Consider the following 23321-nt stretch of genomic DNA (forward strand, 5'->3'; position numbering starts at 1 on the left):
GTCAGCCACAGAAACATCTATCTGTGCCTCAATCGATCCCTTAGGACCTGACCTACCCCTTGTTATTTAGAGCCAGTTTCAGTACCAGAAACCTGGCTGTAAGTGCTGCATTCCCTTGAGAGTTCATCACCCCCTCCCATCTTTTCCAAAACAGCATAACTGTTCGAGATGGGGATAGCCACAGGAGACTCCGACCCTACATGGTTCCCTATCTTTCCTGAAGGTCACCCATCTACCTGACCACATTTTCAGTTTATCTCCCTCCCTGTAACTGCCATCCAACACTCCCCCCAGCTCCTGTGAATTCCTTATTGCCTCTAACTGCTGCACCAACCGATCCATGCAATCCGAAAGCATTCGCAACCACACGCACTTCCTCCAGACATAATCATCAGTAGATAAGCAGGAGGCTGGAAGAACACAGCAAGCCAAGCAGCATCAGGAGGTGGAAAAGTCAATGTTTCAGGCATAACCCTTCTTCAGAACTGGGGTAGGGGGTAGAGGGGGCTGCAGATAAAGCTGCAGGTCTCATCATCTCACCCCTCTCCCCACCCAAACCCCACAACCCTTTATCTGCCGTTCCCCCAGCCCTGAAGGAGGGTTACGCCCGAAACATTAACATTTCCACCACCTGACGCTGCCTGGCTTGCTGGTTCTTCCAGCCTCCTGCTTGTCTACTTTAGATTCCAGTATCTGCAATTTTTTTGTCTTGAAATAACCATCAATAACATGGAATCTCTCCCTAACCTCCCACTTCCAACAAGAAGAGCACATCACTCTACTAAAGGCCATCTTTTTACCCTAGCAATCTACAGACCTAGAAACTAGCACAAGTCTTACTGCTCTAAAAACACTGTTCCAGGCTAACTTAGTACCGATGTTTTACATTTTTAAAGTTCAATCAAGAGACGGATCTCAATAAAAACATATAATCATAAAGAATCCACTCAATTCACTATTGTAGATTTACCCAAAAAAAAACTAGCCGCTTAACTGCTCCCCTGTTGTGATCTCCCCACACAGATTTCAGCTGAGAATTTGCTACTCGTTTATTTTCCTTAGACAAACTGATGTCTAGAGGTACTTGAAGTCAAACAGCAGAGGCAGTAGCTGTGGAGAGTCAGACAGCAGTGTAGGTTTCTTCCTCCATTGATTCACTTCCCATCAGGTCACTGCCTTTGTCTCCCTTTTTAGAATGCCTTTGTTTTGATCCTTTTCTCCCCCTCCCCACCAAAGTTCCAAAACAATGCAACAGCTTAAAAAACAGTAATTACTGCCCCTAGAATTCAAGGAAATTAGCTCCAACACTGAAAACACCTCAAAATAAAAAGAGCAGCTCTTACAGCCACAAATTTTTTTTCCAGTCCTCCATCTTAGATTACCCAGAATCCTAGAAAGGGTATGGAGGAAATTTATGAACCTAAGACATTAAGGCCATAAGACAGAAGCAGACATTACCCTTCAGTCCACACTCTCTGCTCAGTCATTCAGTGAGATCATCATGATCTGATAATCCTCAATTCCACTTTCCTGCCTTATCTCCAATAGCTCTTGATTTCATTATTGATTTTTTAAAAATCTCAGCCTTGAATACACTTAACCACCCAGCTTCTACAGGCCTTTGCTGTAAAGAATTCCACAGTCAGAGAAGAAATTCCTACTCATCTCTGTCCTAGATGGGTGGCCCGTTACTCTGAGATTATACCATCTGGTCCTACGGGGGGAACAACATCTCTGCATCTACCCCATCAAACTCCTAAGAATCTGATATAACTGAAGATGATTTCCCCTTATTCTTCTGAATTCAGTAGGGAGCAGGCTCCATCTAATCCACTTCTCCTCATCAGCAAATCCCTCCATATCCAGGATCAACCTCGTGAAATTCCTGGATTGCCTCCAATTGCAGTATATCCTTTTCTCAGATAAAGGGAACAAAATTGTTTACAGCATCCCAAGGTATGGATTCACAAGTAGAACATGTAGTTTTAGCAAGATCTCCCTACTTTCATCTTCTCTTCCCTTGAAAAAAACGACTAATGGTCCATTCGTCTTCCGTATTACTTGCTAAATTTCAATGCTAGCCTTTTGTGATTGATGCACATGGACACCTAAATCCTCAGCTTTCTGCGGTATTTCACCCTTTAAGTAATATTCAGCTTTCTGTTCTTCCTGTCAAAATGCATAGCCTCACATTTTCCCATATTATTTCCTATCTGCCGAGTTTTTGCCCATTCGTTCAACCATATCATTCTGTAGACACCTTGTGCCATCCTCACCACTTGCCTTCCAAACTAAATTTGCATCATCTGCAAATGGGGGAACAGTACATTCAATTCCCTCATCTGAATCATTATTATACATTGGAAATTATTGTGGCCCCATGTGGCTCTCTGCTACTTACAGCTTTACAACCTGAAAACGCTCTCTTTTTCCCAACTCACTCTGTTCTACGAGTTAGCCAATCCTCTATCCACATTAGCATGCTCTCCTCATCACTGTGGGCTCTTCGCAGGCATCTTACTAGGAGTTACCTTTTTGAACCACTATTTGGAAATCCAAACAGATTGCGTCTATTCATTCCCCCTTATCTATCCAGCTTGTTACTTTCTCAAGTAATTCTAATAAATTTGTTTGGTATGATTTCCCCTTCACGAAGTCATGTTAACTCTGGATTTCTAAAGACTTTATTATTACATCAAGTATTTTATAATAGTCTAACATTTTCCCCAATGACAGAAGTTAAGCTAAATGGTATATGGTTGCTGTTTTTTTTGTCTCCCTCCCTTTCTGAATCAGGGTGTTACATTTGCAGTTTTCCAATCCTCCAAGACTTTTCCAGAATCTAAAGGAATTCTTGAGAGATTACCAACAGTGCATCCATTACCTCTGTAGCTACTTCCTTTAATAGCCTAGGATGCATCCCATCAATCCAGGGCATGGAAGAACAAAACAACGAGGAAAGATTGGCTAGGAATATTTTCCATGGAACACAACAGGAGGTGCTATTGGTTTGACATGTGAAAATTGAGAGGCGTCTTTATACAGTCAGGGGCTAGTTAATATAGCAGAATGCTCAGTGACTAGGAGGCATGGGAGAGGTGAGCAGACGTTTATTCACCCAGTGGGTGGTAGCAGTCAGGACCTCACTGCCTAAAGAGGTAGACACTCAATCCATTGAAAAATTGTCTAGATAGTGCCATAACCTGCAGAGCCACAGGCCAAATGTTGGAAAGCAGAAGTAGCTAATCTTCAGCCAGCGCAGGATATAACAGACCAAGCCACCTTTCTCTGTGCCTCCTTTTATGTTCCACCCCTTCCCACCCTGGCCACGTATCCTGTTCTCAGTGTTACCTCGATGTGCTACTGCAGATAAGATGCGCAAGAACAGCCGTGGCATTTATGAGCAGACAGATTAGGAAGAGAAGTAGACCATTCAGCCCCTCGAGCCTGCCCCACCATTCCCCAAAATCATGCCTGATCCAACTGTGGCCTCAGCACCACTTTCCTGCCTGCCCCAGATTCCTTTTGATTCCCTCGAGTGTCAAGAATTCAGCTATCTCTGCCTTAAAACCATTCAACAAACTACCTCCACCGCTCTCTGGGGAAGAATCCTAAGTCCCTACCATCAAAAGAAAAAGTTTCTCTTCGGCTCCATCTTCAACAGAAGACCCTCTTTTTTTAAGTTATGTCCCCTTGTTCTGTTCCCTCCCAAAGGTGAACATCCTTCCAGAATCTGTTCTGTCAAGTGCTCTCAGGATCTTCTGTATTTCAATCCACAAGCCACAATTTGAACAAAAAGAAAATACACCCAGCATAGCCAAGCTCTTGTAGTCTTTGGGAAGGCTGCACAGTGACTACCTAGCAACACCCCAGGGCTCACTCACATCCAACCAACCCTGCCAACCATCCCAGAGTTTGCCCAAGTAAACCTAGTCAGTGTAGGCACAGCTCAGACAATCAGTACCAGCCATCACTTCCTCACTCGTGAACAGGAATCTTCACATTGCTCATGGATTGTTCAGAAGTTCTTCTATAAATATCTGAGTCAGTACTATCAATGAAGTTAAATACAGTGGATGCCCCAAGAGTCTTGGAGGCTCATCTGAATCACAGGATCCCTAGAGGGCAGAAAGAGGCCATTGACTCCGGACCCACAGCAATGTGATTGACTCTTAACTGCCCTCTGGGATGGGCAATAAATGCTGGCTTAGCCAGCAACATCTTCATCCTGTGAATGAATAAAACAAAACATTTGGCCCATCAGGTCCACAATGACCCTCTGAAGACCATGCCACCGATCTCATCAACCAGATTTCTCAGGCAAGTAAGGTTTGTAGGGACAGGTGTAGATGAGAGCAGGATCAGGCAGCCAGTGCTGGGGGGAAAAGCAGCCAGGGGAGGTCCAGCCTGAAGCTGGGGATAACGAGCCCTTGTGAGGAGTGCGAGCCTAGCATGGCCAGGTGCTCATGGACTGTGGCATTGAACTGTTCACTGTGTTTCTTTATTTTTACATTTTTTCATAAGGAGGACTGTAGTATTTAATCTTTCAAAACTTTGTTTTTCTGCTTTGTACCAAGAATCTGTACCTCGATATCTTTGTATCTAAAATGGCACCATAAGTGGTGACTGATAAACTTTTTGCTGTACTCACTTCTGGACATGACATAAAGCGAACTCAATTCAATTCAATGAGGATCTTGTACTTGCTCCGTAATTCAGTGAGATTGAAAGGAGTGTTTCTCGCCAAAGGTATTAAACGGTACAGAGTTAAGATGGGTGAATGGAGTTAAGAATTTATCAAACTCAGACTTAAAATTATGGGCGGCACGGTGGCACAGTGGTTAGCACTGCTGCCTCACAGCACCAGAGACCCGGGTTCAATTCCCGCCTCAGGCGACTGACTGTGTGGAGTTTGCACGTTCTCCCCGTGTCTGCGTGGGTTTCCTCCGGGTGCTCCGGTTTCCTCCCACAGTCCAAAAATGTGCAGGTCAGGTGAATTGGCCATGCTAAATTGCCCGTAGTGTTAGGTAAGGTGTAGATGTAGGGGTATGGGTGGGGCGGTGTGGACTTGTTGGGCCGAAGGGCCTGTTTCCACACTGTAAGTAATCTAATCTAATCACCAAAGCACAGCATGTTTTAAAATAAAGTTCAAAGTTCCCTTTCCAATCTTTTCATGATACTTGGAGTTGCAGCCTCAATTTACAATTAGTGTAGGTAATCTTACATGATTCAACAACTGCTTGTATTTTTAGAACACCCCCAATATCATTAAATATCCCAAAGTTACGTCAATGTACTACCTTAAATATATTTATTTGATTCCCTTTTAAACTTATGTTCCCAGGATGATGGGTGGGGGTGGGGAGGGGAGATAGGGAATAGTCCCAATTGTCTAAAACCATTTTTCATAACATGATCCTCTTATTCCTGTTATTGTTTGACTAATCGTCCTGGGATAACGCGTGTTTCGGCAGTGCAATTTGGCTATAACATCGCTGAAGAATTAGGCAACGACATTTTCGAGAACGCTTACCTCTGTTGGCAATAACGTGATTCCAGCAAGAATTGGTTCGTATACTTTATTCTGTGCATGCGCCAATGCCAGCGCCACTGACTCTGCGCTGTCTTGTGCGTGCACTAATGTCAGCTGCCGACAGAACAGCTGTGAGAGGTATTATATAGAGAGCCGCTTTGTTACATTTTTTAAATGCACTGTATTAAATTTATATTTGTTTCATTAATAAATATGATTTCAACCTTCATTCAGGCTGTGTTATACTTTGAATTAGACTTTAGAGTGATTTTTCAGCGATCGTGAGTGATATTTCTGGCTGGTCTGCCCCAAACCCACATTTCCCATAGTCCCCATTAGTTTTACTGACTGATTTTCTATTAGGCGAGGTTTCACTGAAACAAAACTACAGTGTCATAGGAGAACTACCTGCACCGAGTCTTTGCCATATCATTGCCACGGTTCCAATATCCTTCCAAAAATGGTGCTCAATAAAGCCTCTAAAATTCCCCAAGTCTAGCTAACATCACTCATAGGGCAACATTCCCTTGTTTTTATATACAAAACCCCAAAATCACTCTGAAGCTTGTTCAACCCTCTAAGGATCTGTGTGATGAAATGGTGAAGTTCAGTTTTGATGGGAATACATAAAAGGTGGCAATAGATGGGTCACCCCCAATGCATTCTGCCTGATTCCTTTTTCAATTCACTTCAAGAAAACAGGTGCCAAATACATTTTCCATCTATTTTTCACATTGTCCATATGTGAATGCAGAAGATATGATTGCACCAGTAGAGACTAGCAAGTCTGTTGCCTGAACTGTAGAATTTTAGCCAAGAGGAATGATTGGATAGATTAGTTGGTTTTCTTCAGAATAGAAGAGGATGGGGGGAGATTTCATTAAATATGAATAAAATTATGAGGGGTACTGTTACAGAAGAGAGGGTGGCCCCATTTCCCTTGGATATGGTGGGGGGATGGAGAGTGGGTGCATAAAAGTCTTTGAAGTGGAAAAGGATGAGTAGGGTTTTGAAAGTAAATCATTTCACCCAGAGGGTGGTGGGGAGCTAGAACTCATTTCTTGAAAGAATGGGAGAAACAGAAATCTGGTAACATTTGAAAAGTTCTCAAACATACAGTTGAGCTGTGGTCATCTGCGAAGCTGTGGACCTAGAAGTGGAAAGCAATCTGGACAATTCTTTAACTGCCAGCTTGTCATGATAGATGGATGTGCTGATGTTTATTCATATCAGTATTCAGCTCTTCTCTCCTACACCACACATCACTGCCCTTGTACAGTTTACAGATACGTATCTCAAATTCTCACGGCAGACCAGGAACTGAACAAAAACTCACCGTAAAAGAGGAACGCTCTTGTCATCTGATGATTTTGGTAAGTCTTATTTATGGTAAAGTAACAGGTATCTGCTCCACACTGACCGATTCTGCCCAATTCACCTGTCAGTGGAGACCACCAGACGATAATGGGATGTTGGATGCCCACATCGGAATATTTCTTTGCGATGCTCAGTAAACCATTTGTTTCTTTCACCCGATTCACAACCACCAGTCCGTCTCTGTGCACCTTCTCACTTTTGACTTCTTTTTTTTCAAATTGTCCTAGTTCAACCACCACCTGCAAACAGGAACATTCATATCATGCAAAGCTTGGAATTGGTACAACAGTCTTGAACTGCACGCAATAGTGTTTCATTTCTTTATCCCACTCTCTTTGCTAGCAAACAGCTCAAAGTACTAAAATGCAGCAAAACTAATCACACCCTGCAGTAACAGTTTCCTAAAACATAGACATACTCTGTCCACCAGCTATGAGGCACATGTCTGTCTCCACTTGCCTCAATGAGTTCAGCTCCAACAACACTCAAGAAACTTGATACTATCTAGGACAAAGCAGCCTATCCATGAAGCATTCACCGATTCCGTCATCCAGACGCAGCAGCAACAGTGTGTACAGCTACAAGATGCACTGCAGCAACACAAGGTTCCTTCACCAGCACCTTCCAAACCCACGACCTGCATCACCTAGAAGGGGAAAGACAGCAAATGTATGGGACCACCACCACCCACAATTCCCTCTTCAAGCCACATAACACTCACACCTGAAAATATATCACCGCTCCTTCACCGTCACTGGCTCAAAATCGTACAGGAACATAGCTGCACATCACTGGCTTGCAGTTCAAAAGAGTGTCTGACCACTGTCTTCCCTTCGGCAATGAGTGGTGGGTAATCAATGCTGGCCCTGTCAGCTATAGTTACCTCTAAAGAATGAAAAACAACTCTAACAGATTTCCGACCAATACCTGAGTTTGCAACTGAACAATATGTATTTATACAGTACCTTTAACAAAACCAAATGTCCCAAGGTACTCATTCGGAGCATTAAAAAACAAAGTCTAACACCGAGCCACACAAGCAGTCTTCTTTCTCCTCTTCCAAGCCATTTCTTCCATTGCATTTACCTCCAGCAGATCACACTGGATTATTTTTGTGACAATGTCTCCTTTTCCCTTTTACACAGATATGCTTTTGAGCACAGCTCAGGCATACAATGATAAGATGGAGAAGTTAGACCAAGGCTTCACTCTGCTCCTGTTGGGAAAGGGTATCTCACTGGAATTTAACCCAGTATTCACGGGCCTCAGTTCTGATCTCCTGTTTGCCGGGGATGATTAAAATGGGGCTTGAACCTGTTATCTACTAGTTCATGAGGCAGAAATAGTCACTAATTCAAGACTCAATTCTAAACACATTTTTAACAGTAGACATTTACATTTGAAGATATATAATTTCTCTTACTAATGATCAGATGCTTAATTTCTTATCTTGACTGGCTAATGCAATGTTGCTTTTGAATGACAGGAGAGAGAAACCAAATTTATATTTCAATGTATTTTATGACAATGAAACATATCCAAGCTGCCAGAATTTTATCCTCTCTGCTCTATTAAATTCATAGCGTTCATGATATCTTATATCAATTATTTGTCTTGGCAACGAATCATGTTAAGCCATTTAGCAAAGGCTTAGCTACAAGAAAATTTGGATATTTACAGCTAATATTGCAGCTCTTCATTAAGGCATAACGTCTCACTCAACGGTCTGTTCATCTGTTTGACATTCAGACTGTGCCGACATACCCATATGTCTTCCCATCTGCACACTTAACGTTCTGAAAGCAATTATTTCTCCCTCTTACTCAGTCAGAGAATTCAGAGATAAGGCTTTTTGCAGGCCCCGCAATCAACAGAGGGCTGTAGAAAATTAGTCATCTCAAAAGGAGAGTGCTGATAATGGAACACTGGAACACATACCAAACAGTCAACATGGAACCTTGTTTAAAGCACTAACTTTCCACATCCAGGAGAACTTATATTCTAATCGATATTATTGATTTCAGAAAAAGTTGCAATAAACTACATTCAGTACTTGTGTATTTTCTTCAACTCGTGCTCATACTGTAACAATATCATGTATTATCTAAATGTAACATAAATAATAGTTTCAGTTTACTTGAAGATCTCTGGTGAGCTTTTATTTACAGCTAAGCTAATATATGCAGTAAGGAGAACTCTCCAGACAAAACCTATGCCTCAAATGCTACAATGCAGACAGATGTGGTCATACTAATAACTTCTGAGCACTCAACCCATTTGTAATTTGAGTTTTTAAAGGGAATTATTCCAAAGGTGAAGATACACCACACACCACCTAAAGCATGTGATGACCTAGCCTTCAGTGCATTGCTGAAGTTAAATAATTTGTTATATTCAAGCTTTAACTGGAAACAATACAGAATTTCAACAACAGCAAAGAACGTTCAAAGCAATGGAAGATAAAAGGGGGTGGCACAGTGGCCCAGTGGTTAGCACTGCTGCCTTACAGCCCAGAGACCTGGATTCAATTCCAGTCTTGGGCGACTGTGTGTGGAGTTTGCACATTCTCTCTGTTTCTGTGTGGGTTTCCTCTGGTGCTCCGGTTTCCTTCCACAGTCCATGTGCACGTCAGATGAACTGGCCATGCTAATTACTGTTAGGAGCATTAGTCAAAAGGAAATGGGTCTGGGTAGGTTACTCTTCAGAGGGTCAGTGTGGACTTGTTGGGCCAAATGGCCTATTTCCATACTGTAGGGAATATAATCATAACTCTCAATGTTTCTGCTATTCAGCACTTTGAATTAATTTAACATTCAACAAGATATTTCAAGACAAAAGGCAAATTTCTTTACAGTATCAAAAGCAACATGTTTAGCTTATAATTAGAGACAATCTAACTCGAAACAAGTCATTAGCAGAAATAATCCCTTCACAAACTGTGCTTTAATAGTTTCCACTAAAAACCTATCATACAAGGGCCCTCATGAATTTCCAAGTTATATTGGGAAAGCCAAATTTTAACCAATTGCCCCCAAGTATTGACTAGTCAAAGAAATAATTATGCTTCAGAATGCTTTTTTTTAAAAAAAGAAAAGTGCTTCTTTAATAACCATATTCATCGCTTCAAAGAGTATTCAGACACTATCAGAAAAACACTTTCAAAGCCCTCAGCAGAGATTGTATTTGAGACCTTAAGCAGTACGTGCATTGGGAGTTTTATTCTCAGTTACTGGAATACATGTTCAGGAAGATTGTTTCAATCAAGACTTTCACTTGTACATTATAACTCATGGCTCCTTGTGCAATAAAGGGTATTAAAGGCTTCAAATCATTGCTCAATAAGAATCTTATCATTAGAAAGGCCCAGCTTGCTCCACAACACTGGATCAGCATAATGTCTAAAAGCTTTGCATCAATTATTAAATCCGCAGTGACAAAGTCTAGCAAGTTCAATTTCTAATCTTTTGAATTGGGGTGACAGTCCCAAGGCACTTTACAGAGACACAGATACTGCGGACAGGGTCTGGGGAATGATGGTAGGGGAGCAGGTTGACAAGAAACGGAGGAGTCTATTTTTGACGAGGCAAGAAACAGCCAAACGAGAACAAGAGGCAATTGTATTTTGACAAGGAAGCATCAAGTTATTCATAGCTTGACAAATGTTTATATGAAAGAAAAATGCTCATTTCAGAATTTGAATAGCTCAGGGCTTCTGACTGGTTCAGTAAATTGAGAGATCGGAAAGATACAAAAGCTTCCCCCCCTACCCAGGAAGAAGGTCAAGAAAAAGTGTTAATGTTAATTTAACTATTTAGCACCTTTTTTTTAATATAGCATTCAAATATAATATATATTTTATCGGATTCTCAGCATCATGACACGGAATGGAGATAAAATATAATAAAGGTCAAGGAGTTACCCTGGAGATGGAAAGCAAACTCTTTTCGTGAAGCCAATGATAGTTAGCCCCAATGCAATTAGTCCTATTGCATCAAATGCACAAACAATGGGAAAAAACAAGTTGCACCAAATCACCACTTTCGACCCTCAACAGCTGTTTCATAGAGATGGCAACTTTTTTCTGAGAATTGCAGATAAAGCAAGTTCACGTTTATAAATCACAGTGTAGTTATTGTCAGCAAAAGGCTGCCTTCACACACGGTTATGCGCCATTAAATTCAAACTCCAGGTCAAACTACAGTTGACCCTTCCATCCAACATTTCCACATGAAAGAAACTGATGCCTGCTACAAAGGAAAGAATCACCACAATAGAGAAGATGACCTTCCTAAACAGCTAGACTTTTTCTTTATTTTAAATAGATAGTTTTCTTAATAAACTCTGCTGTCACTAGGGTTTCAATAAGTCACTTGAATGCAAAGTAAGCAGGTTTGGAGATGTTACCAAACTTGCAAAAGGTACACATGAGTATAAGGAAGGAACGTGGGATATCCAAATAAAGAGCCCATTCTATCTGCACACCCTGATCCATCTCATTTCACCTACATTTATGGTTTGACCTCCTACGTAAATTATAAAATAAACTGGATCTTCTGAAGGTTTTGTGCAATTATCGCCAAGGTAGAGTGAATCTTAAAGAACTTCTAACTTTCAGGAGACTCCCCTCCAGGTTAGGTGATCACTCTGGGAGATCTAACAACAAAATAGGAGGTCATAACAGTATTGGAAGGAGAGGTCTAAGCAGATTACAGGTGTTTTTTTCTTATTCTAACTTTCTCTAGACACAGACAAACAGCACAGCCCAAGTAAACTGTGAGGCTCATCGATAACACTGCACAATCTTAAACACAGTTGGCAAAGTCTTCACTCACAATCTCTGATAAATCATAGATTCACACAGCACAGTTCAAGGCCATTTGGTCTATTGTGTACATGCCAGTTGTTTGAAAGAGCTATCTAATCAATTCTACTTCCGTCATCTTTTCCCACAGCCCCACAAACATCTACTTTCCAAGTTTTCTTTCAATTCCTTTTTGGAAGTTATTGTTGAATCTTCTGAGTCCTTCCAAGTGGCACATTCCAGCAGTTAACAATTTTCTCATTGTCACAACTACATTATGTAAAAGATGTTTTCATCTACATTTATGGTATTGATTCCATTCATATACAAATCACCAAACTGAGAATTAGAGAGTAAATCCTAGTACAAGTCTCACTTTGGCAGTTCCAATACTGTTTCAGTAAACAAGAACTAAGATAAAACATCTTGCTTGTATGAGAAACAAGTAACAATATTGATTAAAAGGTCATTCAAATGTTTTGCCACTCAGCTCCTGTTGATATCTCTGTTATAGCACTGCTATTGCTACTTCCCTTCGCTGTCCCAATCATCCTTGGACTTCCTTGTCCTCAGCCTCTTACAATGCTCGAAGAACATTCAATGGAAACTTGAGAAATCTTTTACTCACCTTTTGATCAGGCACTTTACATCTTTGGTTTTAGACAACTTTAGGCTTCAAAAGAATTAGATCATAACTACTGCTCCCATTTTCTTGGGGCAGCGGACACTGCTTTACCCCCTACCTCCTCAGGTCCCATTGTATATTTATTTTCTTGTCCCAATACCCTCTTGCACTATTATCTCCAATGAGATTTGCAATTCTTGCTTATGACAAGTCTTGCATCGCTTTTGTTCATCCTTACAATACCACCACTTAACTCAAACATACTTAGAAAATGCTCGCCATTTATTGGACAGAGTATTGAGTACAGGTGTTGGGAGGTCATGTTGCGGCTGAACAGGACATTGGTTAGGCCTCTGTTGGAATATTGCGTGCAATTCTGGTCTCCTTCCTATCAGAAAGATGTTGTGAAACTTGAAAGGGTTCGGAAAAGATTTACAAGGATGTTGCCAGGGTTGGAGGATTTGAGCTATAGGGAGAAGCTGAACAGGCTGGGGCTGTTTTCCCTGGAGTGTCGGAGGCTGATGGGTGACCATATGGAGGTTTCCAAAATTATGAGGGGCATGGATAGGGTAAATAGGCAAAATCTTTTACCTGGGGTTGGGGAGTCCAGAACTAGAGGGCATAGGTTTAGGGTGAGAGGGGAAGGACATAAAAGAGACCGAAGGGCAACTTTTTCACACAGAGGGTGGTATGGGTATGGAATGAGCTGCCAGAGGAAGTGGTGGAGGCTGATACAATTGCAACATATAAGAGGCATTTGGATGGGTATATGAATAGGAAGGGTTTGGAGGGATATGGGCTGGGTGCTGGCAGGTGGGACTAGATTGGGTTGGGATATCTGGTCGGCATGGACAGGTTGGACCGAAGGGTCTGTTTCCATGCTGTACATCGCTACGACTCCATCTTCTTCCAGCTCAGATGAAAGATCATCAGCTCAAAATGCAAACTTTATTTCCCTCTCCGTAGATTTTTGTTTTTAATTATTTAATGGGATGTGTGTCTCTGACATTTTTTCCTATCCCTTATTACTCTTGAACTGAGTGGCTTTCTCGAATCATATCAGATACCAATTAAGAGCCAACCACATTGTTGTGGGTTTAGAGTCATAGACCAAATAAGAATTTTACTCTCTGAAAATGGGAGGCAATGGCCTACAGGTTATTATCACTAGCCTATTAATCCAGAGATCCAGGTACTGTTCTGGAGACTGAGGTTCAAATCCTGTCAAGGCCTATTGCAGAATTTGAATTCAATAAAAGTTTGGAATTAAGAGTCCAATGATGGTCATGAAACTATTGCTGATTGTCAGGGGAAAAAAAATACACCTGATTTCCCCCTGTAAGGGAACTGCCTTCCTTACTTGGTCTGCCCGATGTGTGACTACATACCCAGAGGAATGTGGCTGACTCTCAACTGTCCTCTGGGTTAATAAATGCCTGGCCAATGATGGCCACATCCTGTGAATGAATAAAGGTTAGGGAGCCAGTTGGGATTTTATGACAATCCATGAAACTGGGACCAGTCTTTTGTTTTTTAATAACACAGATTTATTAATTGAACTTAAATTCCACTAGTTGCTGTGATTTTGAGCCCATGTCCTGAGAAAATTAATCTGGATCTCTGGATTGCTTTAACACAATGTCACTGTCACCGATACTACTAAACATTTCTAGCATCTTGTGCTTCTCTTTCAGGTTCCCAGTACTTTGCTTCAGTTATGGCATTGCTGTTAGTTATGGAGTCAGAGAGTTTTTTTACAGCACAGCAAGAGACACTTCAACCCATCAAACCTGCTCCAGTCATCAAACATACATCTATTCTAATCCCATTTTCCACCACTTGGCCCATAGCCTTGGAGGCTACAGCATTTCAAGTGTACAATTTCATGGCATTCCAACCTGGACTCTATCAAAAAACACATCGAGTTAGACCCCATCTACCACCCATTGAGAAAAGGAACAGGAAGTGACTTCACCACAGGAAATAACATCACCAACCCAAAGAAACCCAAATATATAAATAGAAAGCAGGAATTTTCAGCATTACTTCGCTAGAGGCCCACTGAAGATGTTACCTAGTAGGGTAACAAAAAATCTGGAAATGAACCTTGCAGCTCAGCGAGCAAATCTACATCCAGAACCTCAACCTGAGCTACAAATCTTCTCAAAACTCGCTGTACAATTTCATGTTACATGCAAGTGCAAGTTAGCAGCAACAATAAAATGTGTCACACTACATTTTGTATATACCAGGAAGAACAGAGTGGAATTGGAAAAGAGTCCGCCATCTGTAAACTACAGGATCAGCAACAGGAGACAGGAGCTGGTGGAAGCTGCTCAGAGAGAAAGGAAAGCCCGGAAGAAATCGTAAGCTACTGTAGGGCGCAGCCTGCAAGAAGAGAGCAAAATGGTCAATACCAAGCATCTTCAGCGACTACTATAACATTGTTATTCATAGCACAAAAAAAGCTTAGGTTACAGAGCTCAAAGTTATTAGAATTTATAAAGAAAGAAACTAATTAAGCAAGCAAAATTAGTAGAATTTGCAAACGCTATATCATGACTATATACATAAGCTGACCTGTGCAAGCTCTAGGTATGGTGGGACTTTTGCACATTTACATAGAGAACTGATTTCATGGGTGGACCAAGCATATAGCAAAGTTTTTATCAATGCAAAGTCACACACTCTGCACACTAACACAGCTCCAAGCTAACTCTACTCAAACTGAAGTAGCTTCTGAGATAGTGCCTCAAGGAGATAGTCTCAAAAGGTTATTGGCTGGGATAATGGTGACTGGTGTGACATAAAGGTTGCCTTTTCAATTCTTTTTAATGGAGAGGGATTGGACAATGGCTTGGTAGCAGGGGAGAGAAAATACCCTTTTGGAAGTAGAATTTGGAAAAGAAAATTGCTATGGTGGACACCATAAGGATTTTCAATGATTGGTCATGAAATGCAGAAGCACTTGGAACTGTTTGAATACCTCATTTCTATGTCTGCTGAGGATATCAAAAGTATTTCTAAGATAGGCACACAACTGCATTGTACAGTTACGAGGGAATAATCTTACAATTAGTACCTTTGATTATATATCAGGGTTGAGAGTGGTTCTGTGCCTAGCTTCATCTGGTATCTTTAATCTCTGGTAAGAATTAAGCAACATGCTTAGAATCAGGATCGTCTTCAATCAGATTCACAATGCTAACTCTGTTTCATTCTGCAGAGATGTTGCCTGACTTGATGAGTCACATTTTACACAAACTGTGTAAAGTCTGACAATTGCTTCAGTGATTACTGAAGACAGTGCATTGCAAGTCAATGATGATAGACAGTATTTCAGTGTCAGTACACCAACAGAATGCAACAGTGTAAGGAGTAGGATGTAAGAAGTAGGAGAGGGAATAAAACATGAGGGAGAAAGCTGGGAGAAGATGACAGCATTACAAAAGGGCAGGAAGGCTCTTGTGCAGGGGTAGTATCACAACCTCTGAACCAGGAAGGCCAGGTTCAAGTCCCATGTACCCCAAAGGTGTATAATGATATCTCCCAATTTGATTAAAAATACCTAAAAAAAGTGGCAGGAGAAGAAATGCAACATGCAAGCAGAATCTGACAGGGCAAAATGTGGTGTGCCCATGTGAATGAATGGTTGAAAGGAAAGCTGGAAGAAACTGGGCTGTCAGGGAAAAGGATGCCCAGACAATTACAATAATAATGCTTGGAAAGAGAGGAAAACGTCCCTTTGCTGTCAAAGTAAGGGACTGTTCTAAATCCCAACAGCTGAAAAGCTGCTCACACCTACTTTCCTGGTAAGGCGAAATAATGATAAACCAACAATTGGGAATGTTTTTGCATTGGTAATTATCTTCTAGAAGTGTTAGCTCCTCTAAAGGTATTGGACAGTTTTCCAGGTTTGCATTGGCAGTTTTGAAAGGTTAGGTGCACAAGAGGAATCTGCCACATTCATGTAAACCTTAATAAAGAAAAGTCAGCGAGTACATACATGGTAATAGGGAAGCGGGCAGCCCCTGGGGTTAATCTGCAGACCAAAGTGGACCTCAAAATCAGAATGAAGTTGGAGACAAAGAGCTTGGTGGCAACTGTAGCTTAAAGTTTTGCTTTCAAAAAAAAAAGAAAACTGGTTTCTCCTTTGAAGAAAGGAGAAATCTTCAAGGACAGCAAATCCTTCTAATGTTTCATTCAGCAAAGACAAAATGGACAAATCATAAGTGGGAGCTTTTTCTAGTGAAAAATGTAAGGCTTGCTGCTCAATGGCAAAGAATGAGGACAACTTAGTTGTCAATAAGACAACTCACAACTTAGCTGTAAGGAATGATCATTTACTCGTGTTTTTTTTCCAACGACAGCAAATACATCCCACCTATCGATGGTCGTTCAACAACCTTTCTACTATAAAGCAAAATAGGCAGTGAAATTTTGTGACTGTAGTACATACATTAAAATGTTTATCTGAAAGTGTCACAACTGGTTTGAAATATTCATGCACTGACAGGTTAAAGGAAACTTTCAAATAAAAAAAGTGGTAACCCATTCTTGTTTTCCAAAGTTAAAAATCACAACACCAGGTTATAGTCCAACAAGTTTAATTAGGCGCACTAGCTTTCGGAGCGCTGCTCCTTCATCAGGTGGTTGTGGAGTACACAATTGTAAGACACAGAATTTATAGCAGAAGTTTACAGTGTGATGTAACTGAAATGATACATTGAAAAATACCTTTATTGTTGGTTAAGTCTCTCATCTGTTAGAATGACCTTGCTAGTTTCACTTCTATCATGGTCATTCTAACAGATGAGAGACTTAACCAACAATAAAGGTATTTTTCAATGTATCATTTCAGTTACATCACACTGTAAACTTCTGCTATAAATTCTGTGTCTTCCAATTGTGTACTCCACAACCACCTGAAGGAGCAGTGCTCCGAAAGCTAGTGCGCCTAATTAAACCTGTTGGACTATAACCTGGTGTTGTGTGATTTTTAAATTTGTACACCCCAGTCCAACACCGGCATGTCCAACTTATGTTTTCCAGTTAACTCCTGCATGCCTTTTGTACCAAGCTCATCTGCACTGGGGGTTCTGCACTCATATTTGAAATATAAATCATTAAACTAAATATAAGCCACTATGCATTATTCATAAAGACAAAGCATTCATGCATGTTACATAATACAGTAAAAATCTTACATCAGAACACACTACCAGTCAAATTCTCTGGCCTTAATTCCAAGCCCAACCTTATAGAAGTACCCCAGTGAACCTGAAAACAGAATACACTTTGCGGTGATCAGAGGACACAAAGACATACAAATGCAATTCTTTTCTTTCATTGTATCTGTCCAGTAGTAGCTGTAACACTGGCAGAAAAGGTAAAAACACAGCACGACAAATTAATGTAGACCACTTGCTGAATTAATTTAAAAAACACAGAAAATGCTGTAAATAGTGAGCAACGTGGAAAGTAAACAGAATTAACGTTTCAGGTCAACATTCATCAGGATTGGTGCTGCCAATCCTAAGTAGCTTCAGTATTTTCCGTGTACTTTATAACTTTTTTTTCAGATCGCCAGCAATTTTGTGTCAGTTTCCCTTAGAATTGTGCACGATCAGACAGAAATGAGTCCTTTCAGCTGAAGACCCAGTTGGTAACTGGGCTCCCCAACTGTTCAAGGTGAACATTATAAAAAGGCCAAGAGATAGCCGAGTTGGACAAGAGAAGAATTCATCATGTTTTTAAAAAATCCAGTGGATGCTGGAAATCTGAAACATAAAAAACGCTGGAGAAAGTCAATCAGTCTAGCAGCATCTGTGAACAGGAAAACAGAGTTAACGTTTCGACTCCGAGACAAAGCAGAGTTGTATCGCAGTCGAAACGTGAACCGGGCTTCTCCTGAATTCTCTCTGTGTGTTTCCAAAAGAACCGTATCGGAGTGTGGAAAAGAGGCTGGATGTGACAATGGGACCAACGCACCCCGAGGGACAACAGCAGCGACAAGCACGGAGTAGAATCAGCTAACCTGCAGGGTAACAATGAAAAACAACAGGGCGGAACAGCAGAGGCAGTAAAGCCAGAGTGGTCTGAAGCCGGTCCTGCCTCCCCGGCGCCGCTCGCCCCTCGGCCACAACTCCCCGTCCATTGTGTAACAAAAAAAGGATACATCACCAACCCCGCCCCACACTGCTGCCATTGGTTTGTTTGGATATCACTCAGAGAACCTTCTTTGTGACGCCACGGATGTCCTGCACGCTGACTAGCTGCGCGGGCTGTCAATCATCTTCGCCCCATCGCTCCCCCGCCCAGCGCCGTCATGTGACTTGGACCTCTCTCATTCATTTGGCGGAAGTTTTTCTGAGTCTCCTTCAAAAGAGCAAGATGGTTTGGGTTCAAGACCAACCTACTCCAGAGATGTGGCATGACACATCTGAACAATTTGATTAAAAATATCGACCAGAACGATTTTCCAGTTGGACACTCTGAATTGAGCCTGATGCAATCGAAATACATGAAACAGAATGAGTGGACCTTTTCCTGAAGTTCCCCTTCCCCTGCGCCTGGTATGACCACTGAGGATACGAAAAGTTCTCCATAATCAACCATCTATAAAGCACAAGAAATAGGAATATGGTACCTGGTCTTTCGAACTCCTGCACCATTCGATGACTGATCAAATATTTCACCTAAAAGCGCACTTTCCTGCCTGGGCTTCACTTACTTGTTGATGAAAAGTATCTGTGAGAGTTTTTAACAGCATGACAAAAGACCCTTCAGCCCATCACGTCTGTGCCGGTCATCAAGCAATTATCTCCTTGTTTTGCTTTGGACACATTCAGTAATCCCGCATTCCAAAGGTCAACAATCCACCGCAGGATACAATTTTACCTTAAATGTGTCGAACTTTGGCTCAATCTACCAACTTACTTTCCTCTATGTGTGAGCCGAGTCCTGTGTGTTCTTTAAATGAAGCAATAGGAGAAGATATTCGATCTCAAACTCTTAATTTATTTTAGCAGTAAGTGGATAAAGTATACAGAGCTCTGGGTCTAGGTCTTCCCGTCCCTGACAAACAGCAAAGTGTGTCAGTTCACAAAGTCCGACCTATTCCTGTCTCTGACCCAGTCTTTTATACAGTACAAAACGTCATGCAATCACTGAGGTGGCATTGTCTTCTGATTGGCTGTTGATCGGACTCCATTCTCTGCCTTCTCGCGTTCCCAGATGTCCGACCCCATGTGACCTCCTTCTGCCCGTGAAACAGGGCACCACGTGACCTCCTCTTGAGCGCAAAACAGAGTACCACGTGACCTCCTCGCGCGTGAAGCAGATACATCATCAAAGGCTTCCAAATGCCTCGCAGCAAGCATATATTTACAAGTCCCCCTTTTGGTCTCATGAAAATGAGACCAACAAATCAGTTTTATACATCACATTCGCTCTCCGATGCATAGTTTTCCCTTCCTGCCAGAGCCATGGTTTCCATGGTGCATTCAGGATTTTCTCTAACCTGGTTTGCCGCAATGACGTCATTGTGAAGGCTGTTGAGTTCACATCGGCCACTATACTGTGTGTTGTCAGTACAGTTAGTGAATGGCCCATGACTGTGTGTGCTACCTTTTGGAGAATTTTTGCTACCCCTGCTGCATGTCTTGTACATGGCAGGTGTCTGTCTTCTGTTGGGTCAAGGGTAACACTTACATACATCAGCACCTGCCTGCCTCCCCCTTTTTTCTGAAAAAGGACACCATTTATTGTGTGTAATTTTTCAGAAATATCGAGGAAAAATGGCTCTTTGTAATCTGGGACCGCTAAATCAGCAGCCTGCGTTAGGGCCTGTTTGAGAGATATTAAACTTTCGTCTGCCTCCGTGGTCCACTGCAAATGGGCTGACAAATTTCTCATGCCTTGCTCATTTACCATGGCCCTCAGAGGGAAAGTGAGCTCCCCATATGATACAACGAATTGTCTGCTGTATCCTGCCAACCCAAGAAATGAGAGCATGTCTTTTACAGTGACTGGTTTGGAGGATCTGTGGGATGGAGACACACTTGTTCCTTTAGCGGAAATAACTCTACCCAGAAAAGACACCGTTTGTCTGCAGCATTGCAATTTAGCCTGTGAGACTTTGAAACCGACGTTATACAGGTGAATCAGCAACGACTTTGTGGCTGCCAGACAAGAAACATGGTCGGGTGCCGCCAGAAGAACGTCATCCATATACTGGATCAGTATCACCCCCTTTGGGAGTGTAAGGTCCTTCAGCTGCCGTTTTAGTACCTGATTAAAAATACCTGGTGACAAAATTAACCCTTGAGGGACCCTTGTGTAACATAATTGTTGGCCTTTGTAGGTGAACGAGAAAATGTCCCTCAAATGATCAGCTAGGGACAAACAGAAGAACGTGTTGACCAGATCAATGCACGAGAACCACTTATGGTCAGGGGTCAGCGCAGACATCGCAGTGTATGGGTTTGGAACTGGAACTGTTGGAGTAGAGACAACACTATTGATCTGTCTAAGATCATGCACCATCCTATATTTGCCTGTATTCTTCTTCTCTACAGGTAAGATAGGAGTGTTCCAGGCTGACTGGGAGGGTTCTAGCACCCCTGTTGCTAACAATCCTTCAATTGTGTCGGCAATGCCGGCTTCAGCCTCTGGTTTGTCTGAGTATTGTCTCTGCCAAATCAGAGTGTGGTCTATTAAATCGAATGTGATTGGTGTAATGTGTTTGCAGTGACCAACGTCCATTGGGCCTGCTGACCACAAGGTATCTGGCAGAGTGTCAAGCATCGCTGCAGCCTGTGGATGGTCTGTTTTTTTCCCTGCCATGAAACCTTTCAATCTGCCTATGTTCCAGCAGTACCTTGTCAGTCGTCCTGTACATAATTCTGTAGGCTTCCTCTGATGGTGAATATTGTAAACCGGGTAGCTGAGTCCAAACCCAATCAGTTAGCGCCATCATACGTTTGGACATAGGTCCCAGATCCTTGGCTTGATGTTCAGCATGCACGGCCAATGTGATATGAGATATAGCTTCTTCAGACATCTCATACCATTCCAACTGTTCTGCAGTTAGTTCAACAACACCCACCACACCTCCTTTCCCTAGCAGAATGCAACTGGAGGAAATATCCCATTGAGTCCCTTCTCAGTGCTGATAGAATGCATGCTGATAGATTTCATTGTCATCTCTATCATAATATAGGGTAACATGAAGGGGATCTGCAGGAGGAGCATAGGGATGCAGCATCTGAACCCAGGGTCACCATTGGTTGTATAAGGACTGTATGCCGTTGTTCTGTCTGCTTTCGGGTTCTAGAAGTCCCCAGTATATATCTGCCCTTCTGCCGTTGGTGATGTGTCCGCTGATAGCATCATTTGGCATCCAGAGTGAATCATTGTCATGGAACAGTTGACAGAATAGCCATTCGGAAAGGTCACTACCAGTCCGTCTGGTCCGCACAGAACCGAGGCCCCACATCTCATCAGCAAGTCGCGGCCCATCAAATTGACAGGGCATGCAGGTGATGAAATATACCGATGACGGAAGGTCTGTCCGGCCACTGATGTGATCAGTGGCGATGTCAAAGGCAGATTTTCTGGTTTACCTGAGAACCCTACCAACTGGACGCTGGAGGATGACATGTTTGACCAAGGTATGTCACAAGTAATGGTGGAAACCCATGTCAACCAAAAAAAAATTACCATTACCCTCATTTGCATGTAAGGGTCTGCCAACCCCATATGTCCCTGAGTCCTCGGGCCCTGTCAATATTCATACCCCTGCCCTTCCAGCATAATTTGGGGGTATTGACCTTTCACCTGTGCTGCAGCTGCATTTGGGGCTTGGTAAGGCTGGACAGCCTGTTGATAAGGAGGCTGACTTGAGCGGACATACTGTCCTCGGATCGATCCCTGGCCTCCCTGGGGTCCCCACAGCATGGGACAATTTCTTCTCCAATGCCCGGGTTGGCCACAATCAAAACAGGTGTTGGGTGGCTGACCTCTGAGTCCTCCAAGGCCCTTTCCGCCACCACGCATTCCGCCTGCTACACCTATAGGCCTGCCCCTATAGTGGGGTTGGTGTGGCATCTAATCAGGTGTTGGATCTAGACTCGGGAGGTTGTTTTGTGGCGACGGCCGCTGAACCATCTGATTAGTCGTCTTTTGGGAGGCCTTCTTTGTATCATTAGCCTTCCTTCTAGCCTCATCGAGCTGTAACTTCAGCATCTGCAATTGAGCTGACTCGTTGCTCTGTTTATCTTCATCCTGTTTTGTCCTGTGGCGCTTCATGTGGTGCGTCAAGTGTTTTTCCCACTGTTCTGTAGAACAACCTGGGATGTCGGCATTACTCTCCATTGCCTCTTTTACTTCCTTAGGCATCCCTGCCATAACGGCATTTCTAAATAACGTGGTCTGTAGCTGACCCGACCCTGGATGGCTCCCCGCAGTATCTGTCCACGTGCCCTTACATCTGGTCAAAAAGGCAGGCATATCCTCACCCTCCTTCATTGTGAAGGTGAGTGAGTGCATCACTCCCGATGGAATCAGAAATCCATCCCTTATTGCCCTTCCCACACAGGTGAGGAGGTCCCCGCAGAAGCTTCAATCTGCTGTATTTTCCACATACTCAATTGCTTGCCGAACAATGCTCTCCAGTTGCCCATAGCTAACTTGTGGCCTCGTGTATATTGGCAAAATTTAGTCATCCAGGGCCCACCTCCCTCCGTGGGTGTGGGCATTTTATCCAGGATGCATGTCAGTAAATGTGAAGGGCTGATAAACATCCCCCATATAGGAGCCTCTGTAAATTAATGGCATATGGTGGTGCTGATACTTTGTGGGTTGTCGTAATGTGTCTCTTTGACGCAGGTTATAACTTGTTTCAGGTAGGGACTTCAGTGGAGGGCCATGTTCCGTATGCATTGTGAGTGAGCCTTTCAAAGTGACGGGGTAGGTGTGTGGGT

General features: G+C 42.5%; 1 protein-coding gene across 1 annotated transcript in view; it reads right to left on the bottom strand.

Moving 5' to 3' along the window:
* Positions 1–18503, bottom strand: part of fut10 (fucosyltransferase 10) — a 73242-nt gene extending 54739 nt beyond the window's left edge. The window contains exons 1-2 of the mRNA XM_072583932.1: positions 18374–18503; positions 6870–7149 (exon numbers count right to left, since the gene is read on the bottom strand). Of these exons, the coding sequence (XP_072440033.1) occupies positions 6870–7149; positions 18374–18493 (400 nt within the window). The 5' untranslated portion in view covers positions 18494–18503. The remainder of the gene's footprint in view (positions 1–6869; positions 7150–18373) is intronic.
* Positions 18504–23321: the final 4818 nt, after the last annotated feature.

This window comes from Chiloscyllium punctatum, chromosome 14, assembly GCF_047496795.1.
Source record: "Chiloscyllium punctatum isolate Juve2018m chromosome 14, sChiPun1.3, whole genome shotgun sequence".
Lineage (NCBI taxonomy): Eukaryota > Metazoa > Chordata > Chondrichthyes > Orectolobiformes > Hemiscylliidae > Chiloscyllium > Chiloscyllium punctatum.